Below are 16,610 nucleotides of genomic sequence, written 5' to 3' on the forward strand. Positions count from 1 at the left end.
TGTTTACACAAAACAGTATGGTATCTGCAGGTACAGTGGCGGAGGCAGCTTGTGGGGAGGGGGGTCACTTGACCCCTATGAATTTCAGTTTTTTAGAAAAATTACTTGTATTTTGAAGAAACAAAATTGTTTAATGCCGTAAAATTGATTTATTGACCCCCGTAACTTTTTCTCTCCCGAGTAACTTGACCCTATGATTTATTTTCTTAATACTACCATTTTGATAATGTGGGTAAATTTCCACTACTTTAATACTCTTTTTTTTTTTGAGAAATGGCATTCTAATTATAACTTTAATAATCATTTCCATATTTTCCTTACGTTTTAATTTGTTTGATTGTCTTTCCATTTTTTCCAGCTGTCTAACATTTATATTTCAGTAAAAAAAGTAAACGTTTTGCATTTTCCATAACATATTCTTATTTTATTCTTCATTATATTTTTGTCTTTAACCATTTTAGATCATTATAGAGTTCCAATGAATAGAAAATACTATTTTGTAAGTTAATGTTTGAATAAATATAAACTCAAATAATTTTAATTTATTTAATAATTTTATTTTTTAATTAATTAATTAAATAAATTTTATATCATTTATATTCTATTATAAAAAAAATTGACCCCGGTCAAATTAATGTCTGGCTCTGCCACTGTGCAGGTATGTCACTAGGTATTTTCAATTGATTAGTTTTATCATATATTTTTGAAGAAATCGATAACATGAAGAATTCTGAGAAGTGATAAAAGAATATGGGTTTCAGAAAATAATTTTTTGCAATGTATGCAAAGATATATAATTATATAAGTGGAGTTTGTGTATTTTGTAGAGATAAAACCGAAAGAACGCTCGGTCGGCAAGAAATGCCTTGCGATTACATGTACGATGACATATACAACACAACAATGCTCCACCCACTGCATACAAATGGGGTACGCAACCGGTGATTGTCTTCCTAAGGAGGCTGCGAAGCCTCAACCACCGGAATATTGTTGTTGTTATTTTGAGAAGTAGGTGGTTTCTCTTGTATTAAAATGCGTAAAATAAAAACTATCGTCTTCACAACTGTTAAGCAAGTGACAGTTTAATCAAGAAGAAGAGAGAGGTGAGAGAAGCACGTTCTCTCTCTGTTCTCTCTCCACCAAACCTTTTCTTCCTCGCGACTTTCTCTGCGCTCTCTTCTGGTGGCCGGCGGTGGGTCTGTTCCCGTCGGTCCGCCACCATGTAATCTCCCTGTTTTTCCAATACCTCTCCCTGTTATGCTAAGGTTTTTCACTTCCTCTTTGCTTCTCCATCTCTGGTTCTCGCCGGATTGTGGCCAGATCCGGTGACCAAACCGACGTCTGGGTGTGTCCCCAGTATCTCTGGAGAGAGGGCGAGGTCGTGACAATCTGTATGCTTGCAGGAGGCGCCGTCGATTTGGTAGATCTAGGGTTTGTTTTGCGCTGGTTCTGGGTCAGATCCGCCACAGAGGCTTGCCGGATTGAAGCGCGATCTTCTCCTCCGGTCTCTCTTCGCCTCCTCTGCTTTTCCTGTCTCCTCCCTCGGCTGCTAATTTTAGAGCTTCCCCGTCTTGTTCCAATGGTCTGAGACGACACAACGAGAATGAGGTGCTCGTTGGGGGCCTCTCCCGTAGTTCAAGTGTCAACATCCATGGCTTCCTATGGTGATATGTTCGACTCCTCCTTCTTGCTACCGACGTCGCTTGCTAGGGTTTGAGGACAACCCGATGTGGTGACTCACTTGCTCATAGGTGGAGTTTTCTATCGTCTTTGGGCTGCCTGCTTTAAAGAAGAGTTATTTTTCCTTTCTGCGCTTCATACCCTGGTGTTCAAAGCTCCGACAGATTGGCTGTTTGTTCTTTCGTGGTCTCTGCTGCATCATTTGTGTCGTGTGGGCGGTGTTGAGTTGTTACCGCCTATGCTTGACCGTAACTCGAGCTTCCGTGTTAGTAGCGTAACTGTGGCTGAACTTTTGTCTCCCTGTCGAGATAGCTGGGATTTGCTGGTCGAGGTCCTCCTCCAGCGGAGCTCCGGGGCATAAGCCAGGTGCCCCGTTGATGCCTGCTCGGAGCCACTTTGGTGAGTTCTTGACTGAATTTTCCCGGGCTGTTCTCTTGCTTCATCTGATTGTTCAGGTACTGCAAGAAGCGTTTTGATTTGGGTGTCTAAACTGTTGTTCTACTTGTTCTTTGAACCTATTAATTTTTAGTTCTCTTTTGCTAGAGGCTTAGAATTAATCACTCTGTATCCTAGTGGTTTTTTAATTTTTTTTTGCGGTCACTAGGATCAAATTGGCTATTAGCAGAATGTGGTTTTCAATTACGTTGTAACCAGACTTTCATTGTCATCAATGATATTTACCATTTAGCAAAAAAAAACTATCGTCTTCTCATCATACTTACTTTTAAAAATCACAGTCGCGAGCTGAGTTATATTGGCGTCCACAATTCTTATGTCCTTGGCATATATATGTTGGTCAATGTTGCAAACTAAGCTGCAGTTTTACAAGATTACCTTCTAGTTCTAAGCTACATACCAAACCCGATCTTAGTTAGCTAGGTCTGAATTTATCATACTCGGTTACTCACTGACCATACTAACTAATAATGTTATTGTCTCTTCTTTGACATTCTATCAAAACCTTAATTTGGAAGCCTAATACCAGATTTTGGTGTTTAGTGTATATGCTATATATTTTAAATTATACAACTAAATTTCTAGTCTAATTACCAAAACATGGAACCTCAAACTTGTGTCTTACGTTTGCACCTTTTCTTGTGTCTAACGTTTCGAAATTGAATTTTGAAATAAATATTTCTAGACTCTTATTCTCATCTGCACGTCAAAAGTATAATAGAATAAAGTTACGGAGAGGGCCTTAGTTCTTGCTTTATCAGACCATAGACCATGGATGTTCCGAATAAATCAAGACCATCATTTCAAAGGCAACATTAGCCTATAAATGGTTGGTTTTTCACACAATGAACCTCCAAATTTCCAGGGTTCGAATCCTTCTGACCCCTCTTGACATTATAAATTTGTCAAAAAATAAACATTAGCCTATAAAACGGCATGGGATGGATCAGATAATTATGGAATTTGGAATTAATTGATAAGATAATTGCCTTTTTTTGCCATAGCTTGTCAGGAGTTCAGGCCGTCTGTATGTCTTTACTGTTTGATGGATTGTATGTATCCGTTTAACTTAAACCAGGTCTATTTGTGACAACAGCAAAGAAGAAGAACAGTGCATAACCCCACTTGGAGTTGGATAAGTGGCAATAAACAAGGTTAATTTTAAAAAGGGCTGTACTATTAAATATATATATATATATATATATATATATTTGAACAAAAAAAATAAATATATATATATATATAGCTTTGAAAAATTATAGCTTATCGTTTTAGAAACTTATAGTGGAACCTTTTGTAAAATATTTTAAGTTATGCAATAATAATATTTTAATATTTTCTTTGGAAATAATAATATTTTAATATTTTCCAAATTCTATTTCTATTTTTTTATTCAAAAATGAAATACTAATCCAACAAACAAAAAAAAAAATCTTTATATATAATTATGAGTTAAATAATGAAATAACAATTAAACAATATTTACCAATCTTTATATAAAATTACGAGTTATAAAATGAAATAACATTCTAAAAAATTAAATAAAATATATAAATATACGTAAAATTTTGAAACAATAAAAAAGACATATATGATAAAATTATTATGTTTTAAAAAGTGATAGACACATCTTATATATAGTATATAATATACCAATTTAGAATTGTAAACAAAATTTTATATTAAAATATATGGAAACAAACACCCGCGCAACTCAAAATCTAGTTAATTATTAAATGGAACTCGTTTTACACTTGGTTCATACTTAACATTGTTAATTTTGAGGCCCATTTGTTAACCTCGTTTAAAATTTATAAAACGCGGCCCATCTACGATAAAATTTTGATCTCTACTTGAACTAGCATTTTTGACAAGTGACAAGAAAATTTTAACTAGTAGAAACTACTCCGGATGTAGATATAAAGGGGAAAATTTCTTAATATACATATTGATTTTTATTTGCCAATCAAATATACGAATTATTTTGGATTTCTGTTTAATACATGAACTAATTTTTGAATTATTTTTTAAAAATACATAGACTAATTTTTGTTGCCTATTTAAAAACTAATATCCTCCAAACAAGCTATTGAAAAAAAGTACAGAACAAACCAAACTGAAATCCTAGATAGATTAAAGAGTAATTTGCTGTATATACCTAATAATGATCAATATTAGATAGTTTTGGGTATGTAAAATAAAAATCCATGCAGCAAAGTACACACAAAATGATTATTGTGCCCCTGCCCAGCCCTTGCCCATGCCCCAATCTTTCCACTCATCTCTCTCTCTCTCGTTCCCTCTCTCTCTCTCGTTCTATCATCTCTTTCATCTGGTTCTTTTTCTTCTTGTAATTTTTTCCTCTCACTCTCAACTTTCATTAAAATAAAAATATATTCTTTAAATTTGTAATCAATCTCATCATCACTTTTAATCGTTGCATATTCCATTTCTATCACCAAATCTATATTAACTTTACTCCAACACTTGTTTTCATCACATCACTTAAGTGATGTTGGATGCGCCATATATATATATCAGTGAATCATGGACTCAAAAAAAACCAAACCTTCTAAATAGATTACAATTGGTTACATGATTTTACCGATTCAATATTTGGAAACTATTTTAGAGGAGATAGTAAACACAATACGATAACAATGAAAATTTAGCGCTAAGATGTTACATAAAATGTTAGAGATAATGTTAGTAGATAACTTGTTTAATAGAAAACATACTTATCAAGTAACAAAAATAATGAAATCAAATTTAATATGTTATTTACCTTATATACCATAATATTAGATATTATTTATTTATTTATACATAATACATTAATTGTTAACCGTTAAGAATATATCAGTTGAATAGACAATGATTAAATTAACCCGATAATCTAATATGTATCATCTAACAAAATGCATAGCAGCTAATAATCGATATTTTTAACATCTTATCAATCAATTTAAAAATCGATAACATGTTTTCTAACAGCTAACCGAACATGTACCGGCTAATGACAACATATTATATAAAAATGTAACCATTAGTTTGTACTATGTTATATGACCAGTTGGACCGGTAACCAAATTTGTACCATCTAAGAGACTGTGTATCAGCTAACGTCAGTTATTTATTTATCTTTTGCAACAGCTAATCAAACATTTATCAGCTCATAATACTTATAAACTCATTTATTCAGAATTGTCACTAGAGAGAAGAGAGAGAAGAGAGAGAAAAGAGAGAAAGGAGATCTCGGGTCCGGCGAGCGGCCGGCGCGTGAGCGCGCGTGCCGACGCCGGAGCCCCCTGTTTTTTCATGCAAGCTATCGTGTGTGGATCTCTTCACCTTTTCTTCCGGTCTTCGCCTTGTCTGAGCTCTAGATAGCCTCCAACTGTGGAGTCTCTGTCTCGTGGAGGGAAGACGCGGTCGCCGGTTTGAGAGTATGGTGAAGTAGATCGCAGTGGTTTAGTCTCGTTTCCGGGAGGTGGAGGCTACGACAGCTCCGCCGACGCCGGCCTTAGTCGCTGAGAGGTGGAAGTTCCTTCAACTTCGCCGTCTTTGGCTCAAGCTTCCGGGAGGTGAAGGCTCCTTCAGTCTTACGTCGCCGGCTCTAGGTTTTTTTTTTTTGGTGTTTTATGTTAGTTAGATTGTGGCTACGTTCTTGGCTCGGGAGAGTTTCTCGGCCATAGATATTAAAGGGGTTGACGCTTTGCCGCTGGAGGAGATCTCAATAGAGAGATGAAGCTCTCCGACAACGGTTTAGGAAGGTGAAGAAGGAAGTTGGTTACGGCGGAGGCTCGAAGGTATTATGGGCTCCGGCGAAACGAGGGTTTCGGTGGTCTGGCACGGCGGTTTGGTGAGACGGAGATGGTCGGGTTGAGGCAGAGTGATGCGTGGTGTACTGACGGTGAAGATCTCCGCACGCGTCTTCTCAGGGCTCCTCGATGCATGCGTAGCCAAGCCGGGTGGTTTACTTTGGATCTTGGGTTTTGCGGTGGTGCAGCTCCGGCGACGGTTTCGAGAGGGTGGTGGTCAAGTCGAAGCGTAAGTGACGCGTGTCGCACTGATGGGAGCTTATCCTTCCACGCGTTCGGCTCCTTGACGCGCGGCCTCACCGAAATCGGGCGGGCCTGTAAACGTTGATTTGTGGCCCATACGGGTTGGGCTTTTGTGTTTGTTTGTTTGGTCGGTTTGGACCTTGGGCATTTGTTGGGTTTTTAACCCTTTTTATTAATATTAAAATAACTTGACGGAAAAAAAAGAAGAAATTTTAGATTCATGTCGTTTTCAACTATGTCAGAGATATTTCATTCTTTCTCACTATACTACCCATCCATACGTCTGTGTACTTTACTAGAACATGAACAATCCAATACGCGCAATGGCGGTTGAGATCGAATGAAACAACGAAGAAGGTGTGGTAGACTAACTCATGAGTTGATAGTTATCGTTAGATCCATGCTCTGTGTTAAATGAAACATACATAACTGTAAACTCATTTACACCGATGGAAGTTTTTTTCAAAAAACAAGAAGAATTTATTTAGCATTGAAAAAGTATAAACTATATTTAGAGATTTTGAGTAGATACAAAAGAGGAATTTATGAAAACACTGAAGAGAAAGAAAAAAAGATGATAGAAAGAAGAAAATTATTTGGACAGAGGAATTTATGAAGACAGTGAAGAGAAAAAGAAAGAAGGTGATAGTTTGGGCAGTGGTAATATTGTATTATGAAAATGTCAATAGTATCTAAAATAGTCTTAGGATAGTTAGCTAATGTTGGTATATGTATATGGAGCCTAAATACTCTAGATTAAATAATGTTTTGCTTTAACAAAAAAAATCCTCCAAAGTGATCTTCTCTTGCATAGAAGAAAAGAACATATGCATGTTTGGTTAATTAGTCTAAAATTATGGTTTAATATTTTGGGATGAAATATATATGATTTGAGGATTAGGGTTTAGAATCTAGATATTAAGATTTAATATATATAATTTAAAATGATAAAAAAAATTAATAGATATTTTTAAATATTAATTTAAATTAAATGTATTATTCGTTAAAGATAATTTAATTTTTGTGGCTCTTAAACCAATTTTATTTCTGGTCATTCTTTTTGGTGTGGGTTATTTTGATCATAAAAACTTATTTTAGGGTGTATAAGAGATTTGCCTTTTGGAGACACTTAAATAAGAATTTGCTTTTAACAGCTTTATATACAGGACTCTTGTATTTCTCTCCCGTTTCATTGAAACATATTTGGCAAAAAAAAAAATCGCTTTGTCAAATTTCTTACTGCCAACTTTTTCTTAAACTTTCTTTGATTAATTTGGCAGGGATTTGAAGAAGTTTTATTGACATGGAAACCACAAATCAAGATGACGCTGTTGAACATGCTTTTCTTAATCAGGTCTTCTAAGCATATACAGTTCAATTTGGTAGTGTATGTAATTTCGGTTCAGAACATTGTAATTCATCAAGGCAATGAGTTAACCAACAATGTCCAAGAGATTACGTAGTCTACATTCTACAGAACATGTTATTTGGACAGTTTATTTGCGTTTACATAAGCGTTTGCGTTCTCAGACGCAGCCAAGGTTGTTTCATATATGGAAACGCAAACTCAGCTAAGGTTGCTCTCATCACATTACAACAAACACACTCCGCTAGTATTACAACTCTTGAAACTGAACGAACATCAACACAAGAAGAATAAAAACAGAGAAGATTCTACAGAGAATGAACGGCTGATTCGATTTCACCGTCCATAGACTCAGCAATCTCTCTGAACGACTCGCTATGGAGATGCCTAGTGAAGCTAGTGGTCGTGTCCAAGAAATAAAGAATCGACGACATCATACAGCAACACACAAACATAGGTATGGGACCAAAGTTCCACAAGAAGAGCGGGAAGGAGAAGTAGAAAGCTCGCAGTCCAAGAGACCAGAAGTAGCTAGCTCGGTTCAGGTTTCTAGAAACGTACTCACAATGCTCTCTCTTCCCTCTAGAGACAGGAACCGTGATCAGGAAACTCACATGAGCGTAGTACCTGATGGACTGGACGTTGCAGAGAAAGGCCATGAGGAAACATACGAGGATCGCGAAGTTCTTGATGGTTGCAAGGAGAGGGCTTTTGTTTCCGAATATGATAGGCGAGGCTGTGGATTTGGAAGCAGAGGTGTTGCTTACGAAGACGCCGATGATGGAACAGAGAGTGATTGCTGTTGTGGCTAAAAGTGTTGATGCCATTATGTTGTTCCTTATTGTCTGTACTGCCAGTGTACCGTTTTTCAGCGGCTCCTGCACACAATAACAATGAGAAATATTGATTATTGACTAACAAATCATCCAATACAGTTCCGGATTTTGGGTAAAATTTCAGACTTCTAGAAATATATATTTTGGGTATTCGGGTAAAATTTCAACTATTTTTCGGGTTTTTGGTTTGGGTTTCGGGTAAAATTCCAAGTATTTTCTGGTATTTGAATATTTCGGTAACCCCTGTACCCGAAAACTAAAATATTTTAAGTATTTTAATTATAGACTCGAACCGATCCAGATCCAACCCGAGTACTAATTCCAAATTTCTAGGACCCCTAAACTGGAAACAGCTAAAGATCTTTATTTTCTCGATCATGTTTACTTTAAACCCTAATCAATTTTGATCTATGATGTTGTAGCTGATGCAAATTAGGGTTCATCATTTCTCAGTTGACCTTGAAGAACCTCAGAATCATGAAGCATAGTGGAGAGATTCAATTTCAAAGCTCATAACTTGGTTCTCTTCCCTAAAGAAAAGCTTTCAAGAATCTCAATTACAAAGTCCTAGATCTTCTAATGAAACAGCATAAACACTAATCTGGAAACTCCACCGAGGAGTATTATACCGAAAGAGGAAAAAGGAGGCGAGAGAGAAACGTACGGTCATCATAGAGAAGACCCATTGCCGTCGAGACTCAGCGTTGAGGGAGATTACAGTGAGCTTGGGACGGTGGATTATAGCGTAGCCGAGCCAGACGTGGTAGGCGACCATCACGGCGAGACCCGCCGGGACAAGTACTGCATCCAACCATTCCTGTTTCCACATGAATACTCCGCCGCAGAGATACTCTAAATTCGTATGGTTCCGTGATCGGAGGAGAAAAAGACAAGGATCGATGTCTTGAAATGAAGCCAGCGCAGCGTACGAAGATGGAAAGGGACAGTGTTCACACGTGTTAAACAGTATTATCACACTAACAAACAAGCTCAAAGTCTTTTGGGATCTTCATCTCTGTCTCTATTGTTACCCGTCTTAATCAAACACAATGGTTTGGTCCGAGCATTTTTTAAGTTTTTAAACGCTTTGGGCCCAAATTTAACTTTATTGGACTTTCAGTTGGGCCTTATTTGGTTTTCTAATAGGAAGTTGTAGCCTTGTCTGAACCGAAATAATACCAGTGATTTCAGTTTAAACCAAGGAACCGGAATGTATTACTGTGTTGGCTAATAAGCTACTTACCATCTTTAATTTGTTATCTAGTATTCTTCAGTTATGTAGGTGCAGCAACTCTGGACTCTCTCACCATGGGTTGGTTTGTTGTTGAATATGATGAAGATAGGGGGATGTTGACCAAGGTGAGAGAAACATGCTACTAGTTGTCTTTAGTTTTGGTTCAATATTCATATGCTCTTTATTGCTATTAAAGCAGTGGGGGCAACCCAGGCTTGAAGAAACAACTAATGAGATGATAAGCAGTAACTTGTATTGAGTGATTTTAGAACATGATTAATGGAGGATTCTTATGGTGGGATTCTTAACGGAATATAAGAACTCCTATTAATCATGCTTTTAAAACTAGGGATCAAGCCTTGTAAGAGTTTCCCCTGTTACAAAGTGACTTAAAATTTGAGCCCATGCTGATGGCTAGAGCCCACAATGGACTCTGCTCTTCTTATTTGAGCCAGAAAGTTAGTTTGCATGTTGCACTAAATAATGGAAGAGAGAGAGAAAGATTTGAATGTGTTTTGCTTCTGTCTGCTTATTTCATGGCAAAACAAATCGAATTGGCTGTGAAACGGTACCACCAACTCAGTTAGTTGACTTTAGGCTGTTTCATTGTATCCTTGTGAATTTGTAATTAATGACACTCATTTGCTCACCAAACCTGGTTGTCGTGTTTGTATGATCATATACTGATTCGGTTGATCTTTCTATCCTGTTTCTAGATGAACACACAAGTCATCTTCATTCAATACTTGATTCTACGTGATCTCATTGATTATTCTTAAACGAAAGAAAAGGAAGGATTTGATATCTCTGTGTTTGCCCGTTTGTCGATGATCTTTGTGATCTGATGATTATTTTTGTTTATATGTATCAATAGGTTTTTCATATCGTGAGCTGAAATATGGAGAGAATCTTGCATGTGTCCCACTAAGAGAAAAGAAGTACAGAGTACAAGTTTACTTCAATTATTTTTATATAAAAATATAACAGAATAGTTTCCTTGTCAGTTGTCACATTGAAAATTAGTGAAAGCTATATTCAACATATATATCGGGAACAATGTGAAGTGATAATAGTTTTTATATTGAAGCTGATTAATGGTACATTTGCCTGTAGCCGTTTTTAGAATCTAATGACATGAACAATGAGCAAGTTAACTGAATAAACGGTGGTTGCTCCTTGAATATTTATTTATTGATGAACTTATTAATCCAATTATTAATATCAAATGGGATTGGTTATTGATGGTTTTCCACATTGAAGACAAGATGCCTAATTGTGAGGTTAGTCACATGCTAATTTGATTTCATAAAGGTATTATTACAAAAGATAATCAACTATAACAGAAATGCATGTACACATGAATGCGTAAGAAAACAAGATTCTCTTCACTATTTCATTTTTTTGGGACCCGAAATGTTTAAAATGATACATGAATGCGCATGCCTTATCGTAACTCATAGTTAAGGAGAGTTGTATCATTGTCACGGTCGTGTTATAGTCCAAATTTAGTGTATGAGGGAATTGTACATTAAATATGGGTGAACTACTATCAACATACATACATGTATCCCTACATATCTAAGTCACATAAACATTCAACCTCCAAATCGTATTATTATAGTCCAACAATCACTTAAATCATCATTACTCATAATCATTGATTACAAATAAATTAAGTGACCCACTTGAAGTAATGATGTACCATCCTGTGTTACCCCCTAAACTCAATACCCCTCCAAATTGTTTATTATAATCAGTAATAATTCTTTTCTTTTGTAAATCTCAGGTCTACCACGACACTCATTCATATAAAAGGCAACCTTTAGTATGCTATCAAACATAAAAAAGAAGAGCCCAAAAAGAAGAAGAAGAAAAATGGGGAAAGTAGTGTCAGAGAAGATGAAGCTTGTGGTGGCATTGATCACACTTCAGTTCTGTTTTGCAGGCTTCCACATTGTCTCAAGAGTTGCTCTTAACATTGGTGTCAGCAAAGTTGTGTACCCTGTTTACAGGAACCTTCTTGCCCTTCTCCTTATTGGTCCCTTCGCTTACTTCCTCGAAAAGTAAGTCCTTTCTTCTCTCAGAGTTTCTAGGGTTTGCTAGAATAGTTGTTGGATAATATCTAAAGTATAAATCTTTAATTTTCAATATTCTTAACAATGCAATGTTTCAACAGAAAGGAAAGGCCTCCACTCACTATCTCTTTACTAGTTCAGTTTTTCCTCTTGGCACTCATTGGGTAAGCATAACAAAACAAGACCATAGCTTTCTTCTTCTGATCACCAATAAAATGTTTTCTTACGATTCTGAAACTCTGTGTGTGTGGTAACATCAGAATCACAGCAAACCAAGGATTCTATCTATTGGGACTGTACTATGCAACTCCAACGTTTGCTTCCGCAATGCAGAACTCTGTTCCTGCCATCACTTTTATCATGGCTTGTTCCCTAAGGTACCTAACAAGCTCTTTCATGAAAATATCGTTCTCAAGTGAGTATTAACATTGATCTTCCTCTGTGTATCAAGGTTAGAGAACATAGACCTGGTAAGGAAACACGGTGTGGCCAAAGTATTGGGAACCCTAGTCAGCATCGGTGGAGCTACAGTGATCACACTGTACAGAGGATTTCCGATCTTTCACAAGAGCCATAACATGCACGAGGAGGAGAGGGTGGAAACTAACTCATCGTACAACTGGTCACTCGGATGGTTATACCTAATGGGGCATTGTCTGTCATGGGCTGGTTGGATGGTTCTTCAAGCTCCTGTTCTGAAGAAGTACCCAGCAAAGCTTACGTTAACATCGTTCACTTGTTTCTTCGGTCTGGTTCAGTTCCTAGTCATTTCTCTGTTTGTGGAAACTGATCTCAATAACTGGATCATCGTGTCTTGGGAAGAGCTCTTCACCATCCTATATGCGGTAAGCTCTCTCTCTCCTCTCTCTCTTTCTTTTCCTTGATCTGAACCGATGAAATTAGCTAAATGAAGCATCCGTTGATATTACAGGGAATAATAGCGTCAGGGTTGGTGGTTTATCTTCAAACATGGTGTATCTACAAAGGCGGTCCTGTCTTTGTCGCAGTCTTTCAGCCTCTCCAGACACTTCTTGTAGCTGCAATGGCGTTTATTGTTCTTGGTGACCAGTTGTACTCTGGAAGGTAACACATTGAAAGCAACATTGTGGAGTTTTGTTCATTTCGCGTGCTAGTTCTAATTCAATCTTTCTTTTACAGGATTGTTGGTGCAGTGTTCATAATGCTGGGACTCTACTTAGTTCTTTGGGGCAAAAACGAAGAAAGAAGACAGGTGCTTGAAGAGACTAGTCAACAAGATCCAGAGTCTCTGACCAAACATCTTCTTGAGGCACACGACAAGAAGACTAATGCTGAATCTGAAGTGTAAAAGTTTACACTATGCAATATTTCTCTGTACATACACACATGAACTTGATCAAAACACACAGGCTCCTCTAGTGGGTCTCTCATACAATGTATATTCTAGTTGTTTATTTTTGAGTTGCAATCAAAAACTGGGTTGCGCAATAAATCAATGAATAAATGAAAAATATATAATTGAATCAAGTCGACAATGGAGAACCAAGTTGTCGTTTAAGTCATGGTTTTGTCTGGTTGTTGACAGACCAATGTGCTGGAGAAACTCATGTTCATGCAACTATGTACAATTAAGCTTCTATACAACGAATCTGTAACATTTGTGACCAAGTCTGTGTCCCAGACATTGAACTGATTCTACTTCTATTTTGAAAATATGACCAAATCATAATCACCAATCACCATAATAAGCAAAACGAGAAATCTTGATATCAAGTCAATAGAAAGAAAACAAATAAACTTAGCACTAAACCACAAAGAAAACCACTTAGGTGAAAGAAAAGAGGGTCTAAGTTCAACAACCATTACGAAAAAACACCAAAACACGAAATAGAAACAAAGCTTAGATAGAGCAATAAGAGAACCGTTTTGAATGAAACTACCACACTACCTCACAGTAACAATGTCATCGATCTTCAAAATCATCCTTACGCATTCAGTGGCCAGAGTGATAGCGCTGGTGCTCACAAGCAGAGGCTGCACAACATTCTCCTCCAAGATGTTAGTGATCTGCCCTTTTCTCACATTGATCCCAGCGTTGATTTCCCCTTGAGCATGCTTGTTCCTAAGCTCAGTCACAATGGCAATAGGATTCAAACCCGCATTCTCAGCCAGCGTGTAAGGAATAACCTCGAGGGCTTCCGCGAAAGACTTCACACAGTAACCTTCCATCCCATGGAGCACCTTAGCCCAAGCACCTAGCTGCCTCGAGAGCTCAATCTCAGGCGCACCACCTCCTGCAATCAAAAACCTCTTGCTCACCAAACACCTGACCACACACAAAGCATCGTGTAGACTCCTCTCGGCTTCATCTAGAACAAGCTGGTTGGAGCCACGGACAAGAACAGAGGTGGTCCTCCCCATATCTTTAATCCCAGTGATCTTCAAAATCTTCCCATCTCCAAGCGAGGCTTCTTCAACAAGATCAGCATGGCCAAGCTTCTCAGCTCTGAAATGCTCAATATTAGCAATCGGCAAACAGTTCAACGTCTTGGTAACAAACTCAATCTCATCCCTCTCCACATCCTTAATCACCATAATCTTAGCTTTAGCCAAATAGTGAAGAGACAGATCAGTCACAGCGTCTCTCAAAATACTCTTCTGAATCAGCAACACATTGCAACCAGTCGCTTTAATCTTCTTAATCATCCCCAAGATATAGTTCCTCTCTTCTTTCAAGATCCTATCCATCTGAGTGTAATCAGAGACAACAATACTCTGCTCGATATCAGTCTTGGGAGGCGAGATCTGGAACTGAATCACAGCGATATTAGCATTCTCCATCCTCGTAGGTCCACCAGCAGCGTGGCTAACCTTCTTGTCAAAGACCAAACCATTCACCGTGTGTGTATCGTCAACAGTCCCACCAAGCTTCTTAACAATCTTGATATCACGCAAATCAACAATCTCCGGCTTCTCCGGATCAATCACGGAGAGAACCGCATCTACAGCTAACGGAGCGAGCAATGTTGAGTACTGGCTAACAACCTTACTGTTCAGCGACGTGCTCGCCGATTTCACGAGAGAGTCTCTGTCAGTTAGCTCCACAGGTACAGCCATTGCGGTTAAGATATCAACGGATTTATAGCAAGACTTGTGAAGCGCATCTGAGATCACGGTAGGGTGGATCCCGGAAGCTAAGAGCGATTGGCACACTCTCAGCAAGGCTCCGGCTAGCACGACGACGGTGGTGGTCCCGTCTCCGGCGGCGGAATCTTGAGATTTGGAAAGCTCCACCATCATCTTCGCCGCTGGCTGCAAGACGTCCATTTTGTTGAGGATCGTGGCTCCGTCGTTGGTGATGATGACCTCGCCGCTCGCGGTGGAGATCATCTTGTCCATCCCCTTGGGGCCGAGGCTCGTGCGGACGGCGTCGGCGACGGCGCGGCCGGCGTTGATGTTCGCGGATCGGATGTCTTCCTTGCGTTTGTTGTCGACGAAGGACTCCGCCTTGGATGCGCGGGGTCTCGATGCGGCCGCCATTTTTGAGAGGTATAGATCTGATAAGAGAGTGAGATCAGTGTTACGACGGAGGAAAAGGAAAGGCTAGAGGGAGCCAACGAGAGAGTTCTGGAAACGAAAGAGAGGAAAGGAGATTTGAAAATTTCAGTAGGGTTTACGCTGGCGTTTGGTTTCACGAACCAATCTATCCTCTTTAAAATGGGCCTCTTCGGATTTTGTAAGTAAATCGTATTTAGCCCAAAAGCCCATTATGGATCTCCGAGTTTCCAAAAGTTTACGTTTACTCCTATTAGAGCATATGATTTTCTCACCCATAGATTCTATAAAGAAAAATTATACGAGTTTTTCAAATGCAAAACCTACTCTATTTTCTTTCTTTAGTTTTTCTCACGTTTTCTACATCTTTTCAATTGGTGACTTGGTGAGAGACTCTTTTATAAATTCACCGATGATGATGATAGTCTTATGTATCGTGTCAATAAATATGGAAAAACATCAAACCAATCCGAAGTGAAATCTTGTTAACCAGCTTTTAAACCGGTCTTTTTCCATTTCACCTGAAAGGGAAAGATTTTTTGTTGCAGCTGTGTTCCAGCTGTGTTACAAAATAATGTATTTATTTAATATATCTTCTTAATTATCTATAAAACTCTAAAATATATATATATATATATATTTTTTTCTTGAAACATATAGAGAGTATAAATCATTTGATTCTTAATTTTTTTTGTTTTTGTAAAGGAGCTTATTTTCTAAAATATATATTTTCTTGATTCTTAAATTGATCAAGAAAATATACGTACATTTAGGAATGTCAAAATGGGTCAAATGGGTCAACCCAACCCATAACCCAAATGGGTTGACTGTTAATGGATCATTGGTCAATAAATGGGTTGGGTTGACCCATGATCCATTAAATGAAATGGGTCAGATGGGTTAATGGTTGACCCATCAACCCAACATTTTTATAATAAATTTTAAGAAACAAAGAAGCAATGTTAACACTCGCTGTGATCAAAACATAAACACTTAAACAGGAGAAAAAAAAATGAATCCACAGCTTATAACGATCAAAAGGTTTCATTATTCATCAATATCAAGCTTTAGTTTTGAAAAAAAAAAGGTATTGAGCCATATAAAGCGTTGTTATGAAGCACTTTGCGATAGCAAGGGAATACAGAAACGTTGTGCAGGAGAAGGATACTCTAATCAGCAATAAAATTTAAATAAGGTCCCTTTAACTTGTGATGATCAAGACTCCTGCGCACAAGAAACATTAGGGATCAGCAAAAGATGCAGCATATACTAACGAAAAAGTAGTTTAAATCAAACAAGTTTCAAAACTTACAAGGCATATACTCAGCTTCTCGGTGCACTGTCTCTCTTCAAGAAACAACAAAGAGG

The 16,610-nt window shown here is 37.8% G+C and overlaps 3 protein-coding genes across 3 annotated transcripts; 1 reads left to right on the top strand and 2 right to left on the bottom strand.

The window, feature by feature from the left end:
* Positions 1 to 7,626: 7,626 nt before the first annotated feature.
* Positions 7,627 to 9,454, bottom strand: LOC103838724. Its single transcript, XM_009115177.3, has 2 exons — positions 9,064 to 9,454; positions 7,627 to 8,441 (listed from the first exon to the last, which is right to left on the bottom strand). Exons 1-2 carry the CDS (start codon positions 9,226 to 9,228, stop codon positions 7,872 to 7,874), a joined length of 735 nt encoding a protein of 244 aa, XP_009113425.2. The 5' UTR covers positions 9,229 to 9,454; the 3' UTR covers positions 7,627 to 7,871.
* A 287-nt stretch (positions 9,455 to 9,741) lies between these two features.
* LOC103838744 (WAT1-related protein At3g18200) lies at positions 9,742 to 13,554 on the top strand. The gene is made up of 6 exons (XM_009115201.2): positions 9,742 to 11,696; positions 11,810 to 11,872; positions 11,969 to 12,085; positions 12,160 to 12,553; positions 12,640 to 12,791; positions 12,867 to 13,554. Exons 1-6 carry the CDS (start codon positions 11,461 to 11,463, stop codon positions 13,033 to 13,035), a joined length of 1,131 nt encoding a protein of 376 aa, XP_009113449.2. The 5' UTR covers positions 9,742 to 11,460; the 3' UTR covers positions 13,036 to 13,554.
* Positions 13,411 to 15,377, bottom strand: LOC103838733 (T-complex protein 1 subunit delta). Its single transcript, XM_009115189.3, has one exon. The coding sequence runs from the start codon at positions 15,225 to 15,227 to the stop codon at positions 13,632 to 13,634; it is 1,596 nt and encodes a 531-aa protein (XP_009113437.1). The 5' UTR covers positions 15,228 to 15,377; the 3' UTR covers positions 13,411 to 13,631.
* Between the last annotated feature and the right edge of the window lie 1,233 nt (positions 15,378 to 16,610).

This window comes from Brassica rapa, chromosome A01, assembly GCF_000309985.2.
Source record: "Brassica rapa cultivar Chiifu-401-42 chromosome A01, CAAS_Brap_v3.01, whole genome shotgun sequence".
Lineage (NCBI taxonomy): Eukaryota > Viridiplantae > Streptophyta > Magnoliopsida > Brassicales > Brassicaceae > Brassica > Brassica rapa.